Source organism: Ursus americanus, chromosome X (genome assembly GCF_024610735.1).
Source record: "Ursus americanus isolate L20-20 chromosome X, mUrsAme1.1.p, whole genome shotgun sequence".
NCBI classification, from domain to species: domain Eukaryota; kingdom Metazoa; phylum Chordata; class Mammalia; order Carnivora; family Ursidae; genus Ursus; species Ursus americanus.
Genome location: NC_142164.1, coordinates 52752781 through 52770524, shown reverse-complemented (window position 1 = coordinate 52770524; position 17744 = coordinate 52752781). Strand labels below are relative to the sequence as shown.

At 34.5% G+C, this 17744-nt stretch overlaps 1 protein-coding gene across 2 annotated transcripts in view; it reads left to right on the top strand.

The window, feature by feature from the left end:
• Positions 1-17744, top strand: part of KLHL4 (kelch like family member 4) — a 155367-nt gene that overhangs the window by 114556 nt on the left and 23067 nt on the right. Inside the window, exons 6-9 of one of the 2 annotated variants that reach the window (XM_045805098.2) lie at positions 871-1057; positions 12894-13118; positions 14968-15130; positions 17094-17306. In XM_045805098.2, coding sequence (XP_045661054.1) covers positions 871-1057; positions 12894-13118; positions 14968-15130; positions 17094-17306 — 788 coding nt within the window. The remainder of the gene's footprint in view (positions 1-870; positions 1058-12893; positions 13119-14967; positions 15131-17093; positions 17307-17744) is intronic. The other variant, XM_045805099.2, reaches the window with a different exon arrangement.

Here is a 17744-nt window from a genome sequence, read left to right as displayed (position 1 = left end):
TAGTGATCAATAAGCGATTACAGGTAGGATGAGAACTAAGCTGGGGTTAAGCACTGCAGAACAGGAAACTTCAGGGAAGTTTTACAGGGTGAAATCAGCATTTCCTCTCCAAACTGCAATTTCTCTCAATGTCCTATGACGCTATAGACCCAAAACTCCAATGAACCAATTGGTAAAATTCTGAAGCAAGCACTTCACTTCTCCTCAGCTCACCTCAGGAAAAATAATTTACTTAGCTTTTATCCCTTTCAGTAAGGGTCTTAGTGTCTGCCAGGCGGTGATGGTTAGAAAGGATTGATCATCTACTATTGCTGATGTTTTGGCTACCTACTAACACATATGTTTTACTGATGTACACATGTACATGCATAGATAAAAAGCATCTACTTTAAGAATACTTTACAAAAGTGATTTGATGATAAAAATGCAGTTCTTTATGGATGATATTACTTTTTTAAAAACTGGGCATGTTTGTACCAACTTCTCTAAATCCACCAATAAGGTGGCTGCTTATTTAGCTACATGCAGTAGACCAGAAGATGATTGCTTTGTGTAGACATAGCTAGTCTCTTGGACTGCTTTTAGTAACCCATTTTATAAGTGCCTTTTCACTTTCACTTCTTGATATTATATGTGAATCTATTCGAAAAACCTATGCCAAATAAATCTGAACAGATCAGTAGCTACTACTATGAGATCTTTAGTCATTTTAAATCATAAGTGAATATAAAAATATGTTACTAAGTAACTTAAAATACTAACACTTTTACATTTGAATTAGCTCGTTTTCTCCAAAGCTATATAAGCAAAAATATATTATTTTTAATGGTGGGTTATTTACTTCATATACCATGCATCATTACTTTTCAGTTACTGGTAGATCTTGAAAACAGTTCCATGTTTACTGGTGATCTTGAGTGTCAGAAGCTCCTAATGGAAGCTATGAAGTACCATCTCTTACCTGAGAGAAGACCTATGATGCAAAGTCCTCGGACAAAGCCTAGAAAATCAACTGTGGGAGCACTTTATGCTGTGGGAGGCATGGATGCTATGAAAGGTAACAAAAATGATTAATTTAGAAAGTATCACTCAAAAAAAGATATATTCTCAACACCTCCCAAATTATGAAGGTGGCATTAAAGGCATATCTAATTTTATGCATCTAAAGCTAATTTTAATAAATAGCATATTTTATGTAATTTTGCATTTTTCTTACCTTATGGGATATAATCTTTTAATTCATGTTAGCTAAACTCTTAATAGGTACTTTTATTTTATGGCAACAATTTTTAAATTTGAGCATTTGCTTTGCAATATAAGATGTTTTCAGGGAAAACTTACTTAAGGTTTATCATAAATAGAAGGGTTTAGCAAATTTGTGTTAAAAAAAGGCATATTTGTTTTCTGACAGAAATAGAAGAGGGGCCTTGCTGTCAAGTCCCTATTAGATGTTCAAAGACCAGTTACAAAGTATCTTGAAGTGTTGATGTTACAGGATAGAAAACTGGTTCCAAACTGAGGTTCAGCAGCTTGCCATGTGAAAATCAATTGAAAGACAAGTAATGGTGGGAAAAGAAAGGCTGCTTTATTCAGAAAGTCAGCAACTTGGGCAACAAATATCTCAAAGACAATCTCCCCAGTATTGATGAAATCAGAAGGTTTTAAAGGAGAATGTTTGGGAACTGGTGGGGGCTATGTGCAGGAGAAGCCGGCCCTCAGGCAGTTAATCATATGTCAACATGACCTTGAACAGACTTGCTGGCATCAGTGGCAGCTGTTATCAAATGTGGTCAGGACTTATCTTTTGGGATAGTCTGGTCATTCCTTAAAGCCAATGGTCTGCAAAATCTCAAGGAAAGTAGGTTAATTCTATCATAAATCAAGGGACTAAGGTCAATAAACAAGGAGTGCATAAGCTTGAAGTGAGTTAACCCTTAACACCAGTTGAAGTGCTGTTTCAAATCCTCACTGTGAATCCTTCATTCCATTTCTATGGAACATACATAGCGGTCCATCTCCTGTAACTGCTTCAAGCTGAATTAGAACACGTTATGGGCTTTGGAATGGAAGGATTTGACATGGTGAGGGACATAGCTTCTGGTCCCTTGTTCTCATGGAGGGGGTATCAGAGGTAGTTTCTTACCTCATTTTTCTACATTGTTTGGCACTACATGGCATCATCAGCTTTATTCCCAAGTATAATCTAAGGAATAGTAACAGTATAGTTAAGCCCAATTTTATCATTCCCTCTAAAATTATCTGATACCAAAAGAGTAGTTCACTATCAAAGAGACTAGATTTGTAAACCAGTCCCAGCCACCCTGGAAAAATGGGGCCTTGTGGGCAAGGGTCTGTTGCAGCCATGTGGCTTGCTGCCTGATTTTGTCTCTCTGGGTTCTTATTTCCAAGGACGAGTTAATATAGGTACAGCAAGTGGTGTTAACTATTATATAGACTCTACCTTGTTCAGCAAGCAGTTGGGTAATTAATAAGAGGCATTTCTTTTTTTTTCATAATACCTTCAGATGAATTTTATCTGAATAATCTTAATAGCAGCTATACACATTGAAAGTATAGCAATACAAATGTATATAAGCTATACAATATATTCTATTACTGAGGTTGGTGTACTTTCTTTTTTTATTATTAACATATAATGTATTATTTGTTTCAGGGGTACAGGTCTGTGATTTATCAGTCTTACACAATACACAGTGCTCACCACAACACATACCCTCCCCAATGTCCGTCTATGAAAACATACAAACAAACAAACAAACAAAAACAAAAACAAAACCACAAAGTTTAATGCTTGGAGCAAATTATAAACCCAGTATCTGAGTTGCAAGCACTCCCAACAAGAGAATTTTTAGATGTCAGGCTCAAAGCATCCTCAGATGGAGTGGGAGCAGGCACTGGCAATCTGATGGCTTTTTATCATTTGTAGTTTAAATGTCTCCAGTGATTCTTTTGAGTGGCTCACAGAGCAACAGGCATGAAGATTGTCTATATATGAGCTATTGTGGCAATTTATTTGAAGTTTCTCTTGAGTTGTCTAGTTTCAATTTGCAGGGCTTCAGGAAAAGGGGCAGTGTTAGTTCTTATTTTAAGACAAGAGAATAGGAGAAAATCGGCAACCTTATTTTGGAGAGTCATAGCCAGATATTGGAGGAAACCAGAAGAATTTACAGCCCAGTTTTATGAGCAAACAGCAAACACTCAACGATAATTAATCAGAACTAGAATCTAACATCCATGAAGGTGTTTTATTGAAATATAATCTTTCTCTCTAAAGTCATCTTCACTCCTGTCAAAGATAGCCAAATTAAGACTGGTTTGTAAGATAAGTTTAGTTTTAATAAATTTAATTAATTTTTACATAATTATTCACATAAGTACAGCAAGAATAGTGGTTGACCATAGAGATTGTTTTAAAACCTGCTTTCCAGAAGTTTTTACAATGAATTTTAGATTTGACTTTCAATAGCCTTGCAAGGCCAGAAGCCAGGTCAAATACTTTCCATCAGATTTGCCTGCAATTCCTGTAGATTTGGGTGAATTCTTCTCTTCCTGAGGTCCCTGAAATATCTTGAGGTTCCTGCACCTTCCAAGAACTGACATTTTTTTACTCACCTGATAAGGCTGGTGGGAATTCTGTAAGCAATGTGCCAGGCCAACATTTCCAAGGGGCTTTATTGGTTCCATACAGTCAACTTTAGTTCCTTAAAGCTGTCTGGTTATATCTGAGTCTATGTATGTCTTTCTTAAATATTACATTCTACTTAAAGCCTTGGTAAAATAACCAATGTTTCCAATGGTATCTTGTTATAAAGAGTACTCATTTTCATTGAATTTATGCAAATAATGGTAATTGCCATGAAAGAAAGAATATTCATTGAGAGTTTCCAAATTCCTCAGGGATTAGTAGGGAGAAAAATAAATATTTCAGTTTGTTTACCAAAGAATATTTTTTAAAGTTTTTATTTATTTATTTGTCAGAAAGAGAGAGAGAAAGAACAAAAGCACAAGCAGGGGGAGGGGAAGGCAGAGGGAGAAGTAGGCTCCCTGCTGAGCAAGGAACCCCATGCGAGACTGGACCCCAGGACCCTGGGATCATGACCTGAGCTGAAGGCAGACACTTAACCAACTGAGCCACCTAGGCGTTTCTACAAAAGAATATTTCTACCAAATTTCTGTAAGTCATAGATATCTTAAGAGAAAAAGTTTCCTTAAATTTGGAAGAGCAAACATTAAAGAAGCAGTAATAATTTAAATAAAAATTATAAAAATATAATCCTTTAAAATTACTTAGTCTCATGTTACTAATTCTTGTTCTATTTGAATGCAGGTTTTCCATTAGTTCTGGAAATTCTTAGTTTAGTTTTATGATCTTTAAAGTATCAGACCTGCGTCTGCCAAAAGGCCTTTTCATGAATCTCCTTGAAGCTGAAATGAGTATTGCAAGAGATTCAGAATAACTTCAAATGACAAAAGACTCAAAAATGGTTATATTTAAAAGTCTGTTAAGATTTTATTATAACGTAGTTGACAAGGAAATGCAGTTATTTCTGTGATGCACATTTTAATAATTAGAATTACATGTGATAACACTGTGCTAAGACACATTAAAACTTAAGGAATTTTACATAACTTTTAGAACCATCCTGGCATTTACCCACATAGTATAACCTAAGAAAATTAATCATTATTTGTTTGACAATGCTTCTAATGTAACTTAACATACCAAATAAACAAGCCTAATAAATCAAAAAAGACTTTAGAATTTGAATTTTTGGAAAGTTTGTTAAGAGCTTCAGAAGATTCTAAACCACACACCTATATAAGATCATAGATCACTATAAAATTTAATATTTTATTTATTTAACCAAGGTGACAATAAGAGATCCCAAAGGCAAAAACAAAGGGTTACCTGGTTGTTAGCAAAACTTAGCTCCTTTAATATTGAGAAGATTAGTAATCAAAGACTTAATAAAAACAAACATAGAAACTTCGTTTTTCTGTGCAGATAAATATAAAATATTTTGTTTATAATTTCTTAGCAATAACAGACCAACAAGAAAAGAAAATTTTGTCTTTTTAACAAAGTTAAGTTAATTTCCAGAGAAAAACCAAATTCCAATCTTATATTACTGTACTTTTAAAATTCATTTATTCCAATCTTAGTGATTCCTGACCATAAATATTTTTTTACAAAGATTCCCCTTCATAAACTTTCTACAACTGCTTTTTTAATTCAAATTTTGTCATAACTCTTTCCTCTCTATAAATAGCCAGTTTCATTTTAGGAAAAATTATTTTTTCCCTCAACAAAAATGTATTTTTATTCCTCATACCTTTCTTACATATCTCCTATTTTCCTATATATGGAGTCACTTTCCTTATCATTTCCAGCAGTCTCAAATACATGTATCAGAATTTTAACTCTTAGAAACCTTTTTCCATTGGAAACTAAGTAGTAACCAATTGTGAATGGTTTATTAGACCAGAATTTTTTAGATTAGCAAATTTATGAATACATTTTATATTTTATAGAAATGTGTTTTCATAGAACTTTTTAATAAAGCATAAGACATGCTTATTAGCAGACTCAAGTATATTTACTTTTCTGTAATAAGAAGCCAAAATCAGATAAACCAAATTTAGTAATTAATGTTAAAACATTAACATTTTATTTTATTTTGTAAAGACTTGGATATCCAGTGAATTTAACCCAATTTATTATTTAACCTAGCAAAACTTCAAAGTTTCAGGTTACCAAAATTTTGGAAGCTATTTAAAAGTTTATCTATACACCTTTTTTTATCTATTCAACCTACTTGTTCTTAACAATTACCCACGTAAACTTCATTAGGTAAAATCAATCGTTATTTTAAATAATTTTTGTTGACAAATTGCAACAGTTACAACAAGAATTTATTACATTCAGGTAGAATAAAAGCTAGTTATCATTATTATATTCAATGATGATAAATCCAAAAGACATGTCTATTTTAATTAAACCATCAACCTTGATTAGCTTTAATAAAAAATATATTACACCCTTGTCCACTAAAAAGTCAGTTAATTTGTTTCCCACTGTCAGTTTTATCTGGGCCTCTTGTGGGGAAATCTGAAGTGGGCAATTTAAGTCCAGGGGAGCCCTTGGGCCCCTTCATGTTGATTTAAGAGTTGTTCCCATTTGAACCTCATAAGGATGTGGCCCAACAGCTTGGGGTGCTTTTTGCTCTTCAACAGTGAGGATAGGAGGAGCAGGAGTCAATGGTGCTAAAGGCACTGAGGATGGTATAGGAACCACTGAGTGAAAGGCATCCATTGTGGTACAAGAAAAGAAGGAGGGGTAAGGCAGAGAAAGAGGCAGGAGGGATGCCACTTGGAAGGCCAGAGCAGATTTAAAGTTTGGACTAACATTCCTCCATCTCCATTCCCTGTCTCCTGCTCCTGAAAAGCAGGTTTTTTTCTCTGTTTGCTTTACAGCTTTCTGGTGAAGGTGGAGAAGCAGGTAGTGGGTTGGGCATTGGTTCTGGTGTTTGTGCTTGGTCAGGTGGAGTTAGGATTTCCTGTCTGCCTATATTCCTCCTCCTTTTCTATATTATTCTGATTATTAGGAAGGTCGGATGTCTTAGATTTTTGCCCTCCTTACCTCTCTGGACCATCAATTAGGTCCCTTCCTGTGGGGCATCTTTATTTTGAAGTAATATAAATGTAGGGAATTTCATCCCATTTATCTGATCTCTGACAAAACAACTCCAATTTACAAGATAGTGTAATAATTTAGAGATCCATTTAATGACCTCTTTCTTTCAAGCTCAAAACATACATATGCCAAGAAGTGTTACAATAAAATACCATTTTTTAAGATATGGAATCATAACTGTAAGTATGCCCATCAGACAGAATTCACTCCAGTGTGCTCTCAGATGGAACAAAACTAAATCCTCCCATTCCTATGCAGATTCCTAAAACAGACAATCAGACAAACAGACAAAGTACTTCTGAGACAAACAGATTCCCCTCCTTCAAAGAGAGGTTGGTATGGAATAACTTCTGAGTCATTTCTCTTACCAGTGGTACCACAAATTGGCCCAGAAAGGTCCAAATGGCTAAAAGCTCAGAGAGCATAGAAAAAGGACTCTGAGAATGCATGCCAGTGGACTGACTTGATTCTAGATCTCAGCTCAAATAGATAAACAGATGCATGTTCTCTCTCCACAAACAAAAAGCAAAAGTAGGCAGTTCACACCATGTTGGAGAAGACAGGGAGTCTCCCTGAAACAAAAGGAGTTTGGGCAAATGCTTGGGAAAATCCTTCAAATTCTCCACCCTAGGGTTGACTAACAAAAAGCAGATGGCTTTAACTATCATAGCCTCTGGCTTGGGAAATGAATGGGTAAGCCCTGGCACTGTCTTGGCCAACTGCTTCATTGCAGGAATCCCAAGGGGGCTAAACAAGTTGGAAGTACAACTCTTGGCTAGCTCACCAAAGTCTCTTACCAGACAGAGAACTATTTCCTAACTCAGGTTTGGCTGCTTTCTACTTGAAAAACAATACTTGAGAGACAAATAATAGTGGAAAAGGAAAGGTTGCTTTATTCAGGAAGCCTGCAACTAGTGAAGATGGTGGACTGATGTCCCAAAGACCATCTTCCCAGTCCAGATGAAGCCATAGAATTTTAATGGGGAGGTGTGGGAAATAGCGGGCTAAGTGCAGGAGAAGCTGATGCTCAGGTAATTAATTGTATGTCAACGCGACCTTGAACAGACTTGTTGGCATCAGTGGCAACTGTTTTCAAATGTGGAAAAGTCTGGTCCTTCATTTCTCAAGGTCAATGGTCTGCAGAATCTCAAGGAAAGTGGTTTAGTTTTAATACTTAGGACAGCAAACGAGTGCATAGGTTGAAGTGAGTTAAACCTTAAGATCAATTGGAATGCTGTTAACTATGATAGCAAGATCAGCAACTTAAACCTGGAATGAGGTAATGATTTTACATAACAATTTTATCAAAGGGAATAGGGACAACTTTCTGAGGCCATCGTGTCTACCCTGAACCCTTCTGGGAATCTATTTTTCTACATCTCTGCCTTTTTTGACTTTATTTCTTAGTCTGTAGACCCACGTTTCCAAGACAATGAGGCAAGGATTTTGTAATTAAGATATGGGCTGTGTAGAAATTAAAATCAATCTATTTAAAATGTGCTAAATCATGCATAGAAATGTTATTGATACCTTGTAGAAAATAATGCAAAAGTCAAATTCTGTGCCACTGGAAACCAATTCTTTCTTTTGATATGTGTAATTGGAAATTGAAAGGTGGTATAAGAAATATGCTAATTAATCATAAACCTATAAAACAGGAGCTTGCAAATGCAATTATTTATAAAGTAGCAAAGTAACTTCACAGAACAAATGCTCTTTAGAAAAGAACAAATACAGTGAGATCCTATAATTAATTGCAAGTCTGGTAACTTGATATTTTATTGCATTTTGTTGAATAGAATGAATATTAACAGCATTTAAAAAGATGTCTAGTTTGATATTTAAATTTAAAAGGAACGAAATAGAAAATGCAAGCATAGTTATCCCTAGTTTCTAATTAAAACAAAAAACAAAAAACATAGCCTAACCTGCAAGGTGAAAAAATGGAACACACTGTGTTTGTTTTTGTTTCTTTGTTCCCTATTTTTGTTATTTTTCAGCTTCCTGTTGTTTAAGTTATATTACAAAATGAATGTGTTACAAAAAATGGTAATAGATATCTACAGTTCCTTATCAGTTTTTTTAAGAATGACTGAAATGTGAACCTATAATCCCCTTGACTCTATTACCACAGTTTCATATGGAAAGAACTAAGTTTCATTTGAGACTTCATGGGTACCTAGTGTATGGAGACATAAAAGGCCCTGTGGGAAGTTGCAGACAACTACAATAATAGTAAAAAAAAAACAACTATTTTTGAGTACCTGATCCTTCATTGGCATTTTGCAAACATAATTTCTAATCCTCACACTAATGCACACTAGTATTGCAGTTTTGCAGATGAGGAAACTGAGACTCTTCAGGTTATATAGCCAACCCAAGGACAAGCATCTAGAAAGACTGGAAGTGGAATTCTTACTAAAATTATATGTTCCTTTTGCAATACTGCCACTATTTGAGAAGAAAGAGCAAAACGACAAAAACTGACCTCTCTCTTTTAGGGTCTTAGAATCTATTGAAAAACCAAGTTGAGCGCTTAGGGACAAGAAAGAAAAGAAAGAAAAATATCCCTAAGTACAACAAAACATTAAAGGGGTAACATTTACCTATATAAATCAGTATTACATTTCCATTCTTTCATAAAGCTATAAAATAATTTCAATATGCGTGCTTTTTCTTAGAGTGTGTTATTTTGTTTTTTAAAGATATTTTCTGAACGTTCACCTTTGGTTGTCTAAGAAATGCAGTACTTCTTCAGTCCTTAATTTTCTTTTTGACTCATACAGTTAACTTGGAATTAGTTGCTAAATACAGGCATCACACAGTGGCCGGGGTTAACTATAACTCCTACCGTGTATAATAAATGAATCATCAGAAACTTGTATAATCACAGAGTCAAAATTTAAAAATGGTCAAATGGTAAACTTTGGGCTTTTGTACATAAAGGTATGCAGTAACTTTTCATTTACTAAAAACAATGAATTCTGAGAGGCGGTATGGCATGGAATAAATGAAAGGCTAATATAGGGGCGCCTGGGTGGCACAGTCGTTAAGCGTCTGCCTTCAGCTCAGAGCATGATCCCGGAGTCCTGGGATCGAGCCCCACATCAGGCTCCTCTGCTGGGAGCCTGCTTCCTCCTCTCCCACTCCCCCTGCTTGTGTTCTCTCTCACTGGCTGTCTGTCTCTGTCAAATAAATAAATAAAAATCATTTTTAAAAAAAGGCTAATATAGTTATTTTTAGATCATTTAAAAAATAGATGGAGATAATCACCAGATCAGATATACTCACAGCTGTAGGAACTATCATGTTCCCAATGATACTACAATGGTAGGTTGGTTTTGTTTCCTCTTGACCAGATTATAAATGAGAGTTGAATAGGAGCTTAGAGATGAATTGAGAAACAATATTTGCAATGTTTTAGGGAAGAAGATCTATATACACAGAAACATCATAAAATGAGTCCTAAGGAAAGACATGGGTAAAAAAAAAATCTAATTTAGGTTTTCCTATCAAATATAGAGCTGACATAGTAAGCCAGCTAGGGGATTTACATTTTGATTAGTTGAAGCAATATTGGAGATAGGTAAATGGGCTAAAGAAGTCTTCAGAATTCAAGATATAGAACTACCAGTTATATATGTTCATAGACTAAAATAAGAGATGTATTAATCTTCTATATTTCACCTAATGCCCAGAAAAAAAATTAACTTGGCATAAAACAGACTTCTACATTATTTCAGTGTAAATCGTCTGTGTGCAATTTCTTAATGTAGCTTTGTACAATTTCCTGACTACTTCACTATTAATATTTCTAAAATTTTAGTAAGTAGAGCAGCCTAGTCTTCATTTTCTAATCTAAATTCACTTTCTGGTAAATTCCACTAATGAAAAGAGTTTGAAATAAAAAGTTAAAATAGGAAGACGTAGCTAGGAAGACAGATTTGGGAAGATTGGAATGAGGGAGTAAAAAGATCTGAAAACTTTCAGAAAAAAATGGGCTGGTTTACAGAGTGAAAGTTGATGTGAGCTTGTAGATGTTCCAGTTTTAACAGGATCATCCAGAGATATTTAGTGTAGGAAAGATACTCTTCTAAGTGGTGTTATTTGACCTTTCAGTACTAAATGTAGCCAATAAAGCAATTGTTGATCTGTAAATCAACATTCAGCCAAATCCATCTTATCAGTGAAAAATGGAGGGATTAAAGAGAAAGGATAATGAGTATCTGTACATACACAAGTTTTTATTGTGAAAATCCAAACTCTTGAGACATAAATACTTACAGTGATGTATTGATCAGAAAAGATCTAAAATTACAGAATCAAAATAAACACAGTCTTCACTAATCTAAGATACAAAGAAAAACTTTCAGAAGCAGCCACAGATACAATATACTTTGCTTAAATTTTGACTTGGTATGATCTCATACCATAGCATTATAATTAGCCAGTGGATACAGTTCAGATATAAACATATTTTTGTCATAACTAATGAATTATATTTTCTCCACAAATCACCCAGCAGAATAACAACTGAAAAGTTTTGTTTTTTGTTTTTCTTTGTTTTGCTTATTTCTATGGTTGTCTCTATGCATTTGTGATGAAATTCCCTAAATCTGCCCAAAGCTGTCTGAAGTACACTATATGTGTGAATAATAAATCTTTATTTCCCACCTTGGTTATTAGTCAGAAACTTCCTTGTGCAAAATCAACTTTTACTAAAAAATAGCATAGCTATTGTGAATGATGGTAAAAAAACATTGCTTACAGAAATGACAATTTATTATGTAATAAAGGAGCTAGAAAAATAACAACAAATGAAACATAAGCCAGCAGAAGGAAGGAAATAATGGAGATTGAAGCAGAAATAAATGATACAAAAACTAAGAAAACAATAGAACAGATCAGTGAAACCAGGAGCTAGTTCTTTGGGAAAAAAAACTAATAAAATTGATAAACCTTTAGCCAGACTTACCAAAAAGAAAAGAGAAAGGACCCAAATAAATAAAATCACAAATGAGAGAGGAGAAATAACAACCAACACCACAGAAATACAAACAATTATAAGAGAATATTATGAAAATTTATATGCCAACAAATCGAACAACCTGGAAGAAATGGATAAATTCTTAGAAACATATAAACTACCAAAACCAAAATAGGAAGAAATAGAAAACTTGAATAGACTGATAACCAGCAAAGAAATTAAATCAGTAATCAAAAGTCTCTCAGTAAACAGAAGTCCAGGGCTGCATGGCTTCATGGGGTAATTCTGCCAAACATCTAAAGAAGAGTTAATACCTATTCTTCTCAAACTATTCCAAAAATTAGAAAAGGTAGGAAAACTTTATAATTCATTGTATGAGGACAGCGTTATCCTGATCCCAAAACCAGATTAAGACTCCACTAAAAAAGAAAACTGCAGGCCAATATTACTGATGAACATGAATACAAAAATTATCAATTTATTATGAAGTAGTGACAATTTGATATGGCAGTAGTGACAGTGTACTATGGTAGTGAAATTGGCATTTTAGTAGTTGAGTAGAAAATGAACTTTTATTAACACATAAAGTAGGTAATATCTCAGAATTAAGTTCTTAAATATAATAAATAATTATAAATAATCCTAATCTATTTTTAAGTATAATCCTTCATTTTACCATCATGGAAAATTGTATGAATCAACACCAAAGGCCCATTTAAAAGGAATTTTCATTCCTGTTTCCTTAGTCACTTGTGTTTTAAATCAACGCACACACAACTGAATAAAATAAAAAAAAAAATTCATATATTGAATGACCATAGGAAATTAAAATAATAATGGATGTGTAAAGAGTTGGTAATAGATTCCAAGGTAATTTTATGTTATAGATTATCATGTTGACACCTGTGTTAGTACTACTAGTAGCATAGTCTAGCAAAAGAAATCATTACAAGTGCGCTAACCATATATATTAAATGAACTGTTTTATTCTGACTCTTCCATTTGGACCCAGTAATAGCAAAATATTACCTTTGCCTTGTCAGCCAGGTTAGAGAATCATCGGGTACTTTAATTTGAGTTGCAATCACTGATTCTAAGCTATAAATTATAGGTAAATAAATATAATGTGAATAATGCCAACTAAAATTTTTATACAAGCAATTTTTCCATTGTTTTATATCCCTTTAAAAGGTACCACTACAATTGAAAAATATGATCTCAGAACCAACAGCTGGCTACATATTGGCACCATGAGTGGCCGTAGGCTTCAGTTTGGAGTTGCAGTTATTGATAATAAGCTCTATGTCGTGGGAGGAAGAGATGGTTTAAAAACTTTGAATACTGTGGAATGTTTTAATCCAGTTGGCAAAATCTGGACTGTGATGCCTCCCATGTCAACACATAGGCATGGTTTAGGTAAGAGCTTAATGTTATATAGTTTCTGAATAATGTATCATTAGATCTTTTTAAAAATTAAATACAGCTGCACATTATTGAGATTTTGTTTTATTTTAATTCCAATATAATTAACATACAGCATTATATTAGTTTCAGGCATACAATGTAGTGATTCAACAATTCCATACATCACCCAGTGCTCATCAGGAGTGTGCATTATTGGGATTTAGCCAAACCCTTGGTCAAAATGTCTACAAAATGCTGAAAAGCTGAATCAAACAGTAAAAGCTTGTGAAACTTTTTTTTCTTGCTTCAGATGTCATACTTGCTAATCCCGCCTCCCTTCAAATGTATTTTAAAAGGGTACCACTTTAGGAAGGATAAAAAGTTTTGGGAGGAATACATCATTGAGGAACATTAAACTTCAATAGGGAGTTTTCTTCTAAACTAAACTTAGGAAAAAAAGCAAAAAGCACTTGATGATGAAAAGACATTGTGTTTTTAATTTGATGAACTTTTTCCCTTCCCATAAGAGGCAATCTGTATTTCAGCAAAAGCCTTGGGATACAGGTCCAAGGCAGGGATATTTAGAAAAAAACTGCTTTGATTGAGAGCAACTCTAAGTTACACTTAAGCCAGAGATTCCTAAGAAGTTTAAGAAAGATGAAGTGGAGGGGCGCCTGGGTGGCTCAATTGTTAAGTGTCTGCCTTCGGCTCAGGGCATGATCCCGGAGTTCTGGGATCGAGCCCCACGTCAGGCTCTTCTGCTGGCAGCCTGCTTCTTCCTCCCCCACTCCCCCTGCTTGTGTTCCCTCTCTCACTGGTTGTCTCTCTCTCTGTCAAATAAATAAAATAAAATCTTTAAAAAAAAAAGAAAGATGAAGTGGAGACTTCTGAAACAGTTGGGAACTTTGATTCTCCTGAATATTTGTTCAGGGTACATCTTTCTTCATGCTAGACTCCATAAATTTTCAATATCTTAAAGTTTATTTAAAAAGCATAATAATTTCCTTATTATTTTAAGAACTGACTTAAACAGCTAAAAAGTGGCAGATTTGGGACTGGTATTGTTTTTTTCCCCAAATTATCTAAAAAGGTGTCTGTGTCAAATGATAAACTATATAAGTATTCAGCTCAGTTGTGTCAGTGTGATTGCTAGACATTGCTTAGAAAACATATCTTACAGAGAAATCATAGCAGGTTTTTAAAAATCTAATTGATATTACTAAGAAGGTGGAAGTGATGAAGTTATACCACTGAGATGCTAACTGAGATGGTGGAAAAGGTGGGGGGAAAGACCAATTATGTGAATTCCCAGAGAAGCAGTTAGATAAGGGCTATTCATAGTATGTAATGGAACAAATTTCTAACTAAACCTCAAAAATCCCCATTTATTTGATTATCTCATGGGAATTTTTTTATCACTATAATAGAAAACAGGGGTTAAAAAGACCTACTACAGTTAACCTACGAATTATCTAACCTACAAATAATCTAAGAATTATCTGAGATTCAGTATATATGTCTCATCTATCCCTTACATTTAAAAAATGATGTTGAAATTATGCCAGAAAAAATAGTTTCTGTTTTCTATTACATCCCTAGAAATGATGTGTTCCACTACTTCCATTAACTTCAGTATTACAACAATGATAGCCTGCCATGATACAGTAACTATGCCTGAAATTTTCCTAGGTTTAAAAGACCATGTTTAGTTTCATATCAAGATTAGTAAATTATAATGTATACACAAAATCATTTAAGAAACAAAAACATTTTTTAAGCAGCCAATTGTTTGCAAAATGAAAAAAAAATCCATTATCTGTGGTATACCTAGGTGAGACCTCATGTTATTTTTACCTCCTAGGTGTAGCCACACTTGAAGGGCCAATGTATGCTGTCGGTGGTCATGATGGATGGAGTTATCTAAATACCGTAGAAAGGTGGGACCCTGAGGGACGTCAGTGGAATTACGTGGCCAGTATGTCAACTCCTAGAAGCACAGTTGGTGTTGTTGCATTAAATAATAAGTGAGTAAATCCAAATATGAATGCTCTTTACTCCCAGGTCATGTGGTACATTTCAGTGATCTGATCCATCAATCAATAAGCATTCTCAATGACCAGGACATCCTAGTAATCAGTAATAAAAGTCCTTTGTTGGAACTTTCCCTTCATTATATGGAAAATGCTCATCTAAAATGAACATTTAATTAAATATTCTGTATTGCCTTGTTATTTAAGTGTAGTCCTGGGACAAGTAGCATCAGCATTACCTGAGATCTATTTAGAAATGCTGAATTTTAGTCCCACCCTAGACTTTCTGAATCAGAATTGGCATTTTAAAAATATCCTCAAGTGACTTGTGAGCACATTAAATTTAAGAAGCACTTTTATAGGCAAGGAAGTTCCAATTGTGCCTTCGAGAAGTTACCATTTTTTTTACATCATCACTTATTAAAATTCTGGTTAGTCTTTTAATAGGGCAAGACTTTTTGCTCTTTGTCTTTCACTGTCCTGAGTGTTCAGGGTTCCCAACTCTATAATTACACTGAGTCCTATCTTTCTGAATCTTTCCCCTTTCCTGATCACTTGCCTAGAAAACAAGGTAATATATTAGAACCCAATGACATTAAAGGTTGCTAAGATCTTTGAATTGTTACTTCTTCAAGTTTATTATGCCCTTTCTGACAAGGGGCCTTTGGAAACAATGACCAGCATATAGGAGGGACTTTAATGATGACAATCTCAGACACCAGAATTGATTAGTGGCAGGAGACAGCCTTGTGTGTCTGTACTGACTGTATATAACGTCAGTATTTCATCATACAACTGGGAAATTTCAACAAAGATGGTTATAGCGCCTTGTGCACAAAGTAGTAAATGTCTATTCTTAAGAGGCTACCCAGGCTTACAGTGTCATAGAGCTTGAAATATTCCTAAATCTGATTATCTTTGGCCTGATCTCAATATCAGGTGACTTGGGAACAATCTCCTACATATTACAGAACAGAGTGGAATCATCAAATTTGAGTAATTGCATTTTGTTTTACTGACTTGCTATTATTCACAACTGAGCATGAAGGGCAGTTATAAACATATGGTTTAGTAAATCCTTATTTTTTTATTGATGCAGGATTAAATTTAAATTAGATTTAAAATGCTGCTTATCATAAGAATTGGCATTCTAAAATTTATGGAAGAAATGGGATAGCTAATATATCTTCTTAGGGAAAAAATCTGGTTTGTTGATTCTATCTTATCCCCTTAGCTGTTTATTAAGTTAGTCTTCTTAATGACAAATGTTTTTAATACTAAGTGAAACAGTTCATAAAAATAAGAGGGATTTTAATGCTATGCAGCCAAACCTAGCCAAAATTGTAAGGTTGCTGGAGTTAGTCTTTGGAAATATCCTACTGCCCTTTTTCTATTTTAATTTCCAGGTTTATTGAGGTATAACTGACAAATACTGCCAGTGTTTTTGATATCTCCTTTCTCTCTCTGTCTTCATTTCTTATGGGGTGTTTTTTTTTTAAAGATTTTATTTATTTATTCAACAGAGATAGAGACAGCCAACGAGAGAGGAAACACAAGCAGGAGGAGTGGGAGAGGAAGAAGCAGGCTCATAGCAGAGGAGCCCGATTTGGGACTCGATCCCATAACGCCAGGATCACGCCCTGAGCTGAAGGCAGACGCTTAACCTCTGTGCCACCCAGGCGCCCTCTTATGGGGTGTTTTAGTCCATTGTGTCAAACTTTCACAAAAATGATGTAGCCTGGGAGGTTTGGAGTAGAGTAGACCTTGAAAAATGCCTTTAGGTAACTATCCATTCACAAATTCAGGCCATCCACTACAAACTACTAAGGGAGTAGAACATATAGTCAAACTTGAAATGCTTTATACAAGGCATTTTCACATTTATTCTATGCACAAGTTGAAAACGTTTTATACACACACACGCACACACACACACACTTCTGTTCTTTTTTCCTAGACTATATGCTATCGGTGGTCGTGATGGAAGTTCCTGCCTCAAATCAATGGAATACTTTGACCCACACACTAACAAGTGGAGTCTGTGTGCTTCAATGTCCAAAAGACGTGGTGGTGTAGGAGTTGCAGCATACAATGGATTCTTATATGTTGCTGGGGGTCATGATGCCCCTGCTTCTAGCCATTGCTCAAGGCTTTCTGGCTGTGTGGAAAGGTAAAATGCTTCTATTTATTTATGCATGTATTTATTTTTTTTCAGAAATGAGAAAGATTTTCAGGCTACTAGAAAGTTGTCTTCCAAATAAATGTTAATCCTTTCAGAGGATTAATTTTTTTGTAAAATTGCACACTTACTCCTAGGCTCAAAATATTTTGAAGAAACCCTTCTAATGTATTTTAGGTGCATCATAAGAAATATATTATTTAAATGTTCTTTTGTTGTTTGATAATCACCCTATAAAATAATGAAATAAAAGGGATGCAAGAATAAAGAAATTTAATGCCAAACTATATCACTCAACCAATTCACCATCTCAAATCAATATGATGTTACTAGTTCAAAAATTATATTAGTCCCCAGAGGATGAAGACTATACAGAAAGAATTCCCAAGGAGAGATGCTAATTATATTTTGAACAATAACTCTATTGCC